Consider the following 4,722-nt stretch of genomic DNA (forward strand, 5'->3'; position numbering starts at 1 on the left):
GAGCAGTTGTCCTTAGGCGGCTCAGAGACACCATGACAAACAGCGCTCCGTCCCGCAGCACAGGGTTCAGCAAAGTCTCAGTCCCCAGGCGGTGAGGTCTGGGGTGGGAGCCCAGGGCTGGGGATCCCCAGGTCCCCAGTTTCACTTCTCCAGCTCCTGACCTGGGTCGAGTCCTTCTGCCCGGACACTGATGACGCGTTTCCTCTTCTCACCCCCATTGGGTGTCGAGATCGCGGAGAACCAATCAGCGTCGCCGCGGTCACGGGTTATAAAGTCCACGCAGCCCGCGGAACTCAGACGCCCCAGATCCGAGATGGGGGCGATGGCTCCGTGCGCGCTGCTCCTGCTGCTGGCGGCCGCCCTGGCCCCGACCCGGACCCGCGCGGGTGAGTGCGGGGTCGGGAGGGAAACGACTCTGCGGGGAGGGCGGGGGCGGCCCCGGGGAAGCCGCGTCCCCGCGTCGCCCGGCCAGACCCTCCCGCCCTTCTCCACCGCGTCCCGAGCCCCGCGCCCTGCTCCCCTCCCGGCCCGCGCACCCGCCCTGGGTCCGGGAGGAGGGTCGGGGTCTCACCGCGCGCCGCCCCCAGGCTCGCACTCGCTGCGGTATTTCGACACCATCGTGTCCCGGCCCGGCCTCGGGGAGCCCCAGTTCATCATCGTCGGCTACGTGGACGACACGCAGTTCGTGCGCTTCGACAGCGACGCGGAGACTCGGAGAGTGGAGCCGCGGGCGCCGTGGATGGAGCGGGAGGGGCCGGAGTATTGGGAGGAGCAGACACGGAGAGTCAAGGGCACCGAGCAGAACTACCGAGTGAGCCTGAGGACCGCGCTCCGCTACTACAACCAGAGCGAGGGCGGTGAGTGACGCGGGTCGGAGGTCACGACCCCTCCACGTCCCTACGTCCGGGCCGGAGTCGCCCCGGGTCCCGGGTCCGAGGTTCGGGAGGAGAGTCGGGGACCGGACCCGGTTTCCCTTTCGGTTTAGAGGAGTCCGCGGGTGGGCGGGGCTGACCGCGGGTGGGCGGGGCCGCGGTGCGGGTGGGCGGGGCTGACCGCGGGGTCCTGCAGGCTCTCACACCATCCAGAGTATGTACGGCTGTGACGTGGGGTCGGACGGGCGCCTCCTCCGCGGGTACAGTCAGTACGCCTACGACGGCCGCGATTACATCGCCCTGAACGACGACCTGACGACGTGGACGGCGGCGGACACGGCGGCGCAGATCACCCGGCGCAAGTGGGAGCAGGCTGGTGAGGCAGAGGGACACAGGGCCTACCTGGAGGGCGAGTGCGTGGAGTGGCTGCGCAGATACCTGGAGATCGGGAAGGACACGCTGCAGCGCACAGGTGCAGGGCTGCAGTCAGCTCCTCCCTCTGCCTCGGGCTGGGCTCATCCTGAGGAAGAAGAAACCCCTCAGCTGGGTCATGCCCCTGTCTCAGGGCAGACAGTGTCCCTGGGTCTCCTGATCCAGCATGGCAGGGACCGCACTGACCCCCAGGCTCAGCCTTCTCCCTGGACAGTTGCAAATCTGTCTCAGGAGGAGGAGAGGAGATCCCGACATCACCACAGTGGCTCCTGCAGTCTGCAGGCGCTGTCAGCCATGGCCTCTCCCAGGCCGGGGTCTCTGCCCACACCAGGGTCTGTGGAAACTGAGTCCTGTCATCTGAGTGTGTCAGCATTACACGTCAGGACCGGAAGTCTCCTTTACCTGATGGGAGATATGGACGCCCCTACCCTAGGCTGGTTCCACAGTTTCTAGAACTTTCCAAAGATACGTTCTCCCAGATTCCTGTGGGTGAGGTTTGCATCCCTCACACATCAGTTCTATCTCTTCCTAAAATGGTCACGTGAGCACTTATGGATTATCCTGGACAAATACTAAATTGTGGAAGTCTCTCTCTCTCTCTCTCTCTCTCTCTCTCTCTCTCTCTCTCTCTCTCTGTCTCTCTCTTTCTCTGTCTCTCTCTCTCTCTGTCTCTCTCTCTGTCTCTCTCTCTCTGTCTCTGTCTGTCTCTCTCTCTCTGACATTATTTTGCTTTTAGTCAGTTTTTCTTCCTCACTGGGGTGATACTGTTTCTCTGTCTCCCCCTTTATTATCATCTGTATCCGTCTCCACAGGAGCCAGGGGGAACTGCTAATCTGGATAATTAGACAAGTCAGTGTTTCCTTTAAACTAGAAAGGTTCCTGTGAGCTTAGACTGTTTTCTGCCATATTGACATCCAGTGCCTCCTGCTCTCCCTCGGCCCCAACAAGTCACAGTGTTGTCCCAGTGGATTAGGAATTGAACTTCCTCAGAGACAGGGTCTTCTGCAGCTCCAGGACAGGAGTGACAGGGACGATCCACACACCCCTGTGAGCACCGCTGTGTCCCAGGGAGTGCTGTACTGGGCTCCACAGCACACTTCCAGGGGTCCTGGTGACAATGCCTTGTATCTTGTCCCCAGAGGCGGGGCATGGGGAGTCATTTTCTCTGGCTGAGTGTCAGAGGTTCACCACCTTTCTGCTGCACATCTTGGTGATGGCTGTTCACTTGGACAGACAGTTATGCTGGTCAGCAAGATGGCCACAGTGGTTGTGCCTCAATGGTGGCAGCAGGAGTTGGTGGCACCCTTCATGGAGCCCTTGTACCTGATTTTGATATGAATTAGTAACATATATAAATTAATTATTTTCCATTCCTTCATTCTCTTACTACCTAACTAACGCTGTAGAACATCACATGAGGAAGACCATGCTGACCCGCTGGCTCATGTGGATTCCCTCTTAGCTACTGAGTCCCCCAGGACAATGTGCAGCTCTGTGATGAGGGGACCAGCTCTACCTGAGGTCACTAGTGTGATGACAGAATTGTCCAAACACAGTTTAGTGTCATCATTGGTTTAATTTGTCTTTGCAGATTTGCTTACCTTGTTAATTGTGGGATTTCTTAAATCTTCCACACAGATCCCCCAAAGGCACATGTGACCCATCACCCCATACTGAAAGGAGAAGGCACCCTGAGGTGCTGGGCCCTGGGCTTCTACCCTGCTGAGATCTCCGTGACCTGGCAGAGGGATGGGGAGGATCTGATTCAGGATATGGAGCTGGTGGAGACAAGGCCTTCTGGGGATGGAACCTTCCAGACGTGGGCAGCTGTGGTGGTGCCTTCTGGGGAGGAAGAGAAATACACATGCCATGTGCACCATGAGGGTCTGCCTGAGCCCCTCACCCTGAGATGGGGTAAGGAGGGTGTGGGTACAGAGCTGGGGTCAGGGGAAGCTGGAGCCTTCTGCAGACCCTGAGGTCAGGGCTGAGAGCTGGGGTCATGACCCCCAACTTCCCTTCCTGTCCTTCCCTCCCAGAGCCTCCTCAGTCCACTGTCCCCATCACGGCAATCATTACTGTTCTGGCTCTCCTTGGAGCTGTGGCCATCATTGGAGCTGTGGTGGCTGTTGTGAGGAAGAGGAGGAGAAACACAGGTAGGAAAGGGCAGGTCTGGTTCTCTCTCAGCCCCTTTTAGAAGTGTGCTCTGCCTCATTAATGAGAAACATCCACACCCCTCATTGTTCCTGTCTCTAACCTGGGTCTGCTGTCAGTTCTGGAACCTTCCTAGGGTCGGGGTCTTCCCTGGTCTCTCACAGCTTTTCTTCTCACAGGTGGAAAGAGAGGGAACTATGCTCCAGCTCCAGGTAAGTGTGGGGAGCGGGATTGTCCCTGAGGCCCTTGGGGTGAAGCTGGAGTTTTGGGGAGCTCTGCCAACCCATAATACCTCCTCCAGTGAAATCTTCCAGAGGCCATGTTTTCACCTTCCTGTGACTATATATAATTTTACCCTAGGCAGGGACAGTGCCCAGAGCTCTGAAGTGTCTCTCCCAGACTGTAAAGGTGACACTCTGGGGACTGATTTGGGGAGGGGTAAAGTGGACATGATTGGGTTCAGGGACTCCCAGAATCACCTCCGAGTGAGTGGTGGGTTGTTGGGATGTTGTCTTCACAGTGATTGTTCATGACTCTTGTTTGTAGCGTGAAGACAGCTGCCCAGCCTGACAGAGTGACAGATGATGTGCTTAGGTCTCTCCTGTGACGTCCAGAGCCCCCCAGTTCACTCTCAGCAACAGTGTCTGATGTTCCCTGTCACCCTATGGGCTCAATGTGAAGAACTGGGGAGCCCAGCCCCCCTGCACACCAGGACCCTGTCCCTGCTGCCCTGTTCCCTTCCACAGCCAACCTTCCTGGTCCAGCAGACAGGAGGGGACATCTCCATCCTGTCACCTCCATGCTGCCCTGAGCTGCAGCCCCTGACTCCCCACTGAAAATAAGAATCTGAATGTGAACTTGGTTGTTCACGTCCTTGATCTGACAGGTTGATTGGCGGGTAAATTAAATGATTGAAATACTTAGAGCTTGTGGAGTAAATAAATGGCAGTGTGGAGAACCTTCCAGAATCTGTGTTCTTTGTACTGTGTGTATCTGGTGGACAAGATGAGGCTGTGGGAGCTGAGTGTGAACAGGACTGTGCCCAGGTGGAGCTCAGTCCATTGTTGGCTGTGACATGGTCACTCCTCAGCTCTCTCACCTGGCTCTGTTCTCTTCATCACTTGAACCACATGCTGAGAGTCTGTGATCACAGGGACACTGGGATGACAGAGCCTTGTCCTGTCCCCAGGATTGTGAGCAGCCAGGGCTGCTGTGACAGGTCAGCCTGGGCTCTGACCTGGCCATGGCTCTTCACCCCGTCTTCTCT

At 57.6% G+C, this 4,722-nt stretch overlaps 1 protein-coding gene across 1 annotated transcript; it reads left to right on the forward strand.

Moving 5' to 3' along the window:
- Positions 1-307: 307 nt before the first annotated feature.
- On the forward strand, positions 308-4,423 carry LOC131926813 (H-2 class I histocompatibility antigen, L-D alpha chain-like). The gene is made up of 7 exons (XM_059282443.1): positions 308-857; positions 1,069-1,344; positions 2,943-3,218; positions 3,341-3,457; positions 3,635-3,667; positions 3,816-3,863; positions 4,002-4,423. The coding sequence occupies exons 1-7, from the start codon at positions 314-316 to the stop codon at positions 4,004-4,006; spliced, it is 1,299 nt and encodes a 432-aa protein (XP_059138426.1). The 5' UTR covers positions 308-313; the 3' UTR covers positions 4,007-4,423.
- The last annotated feature ends 299 nt before the right edge of the window (positions 4,424-4,722 follow it).

Source organism: Peromyscus eremicus, chromosome 16_21 (genome assembly GCF_949786415.1).
Source record: "Peromyscus eremicus chromosome 16_21, PerEre_H2_v1, whole genome shotgun sequence".
Taxonomy (NCBI): Eukaryota; Metazoa; Chordata; class Mammalia; order Rodentia; family Cricetidae; genus Peromyscus; species Peromyscus eremicus.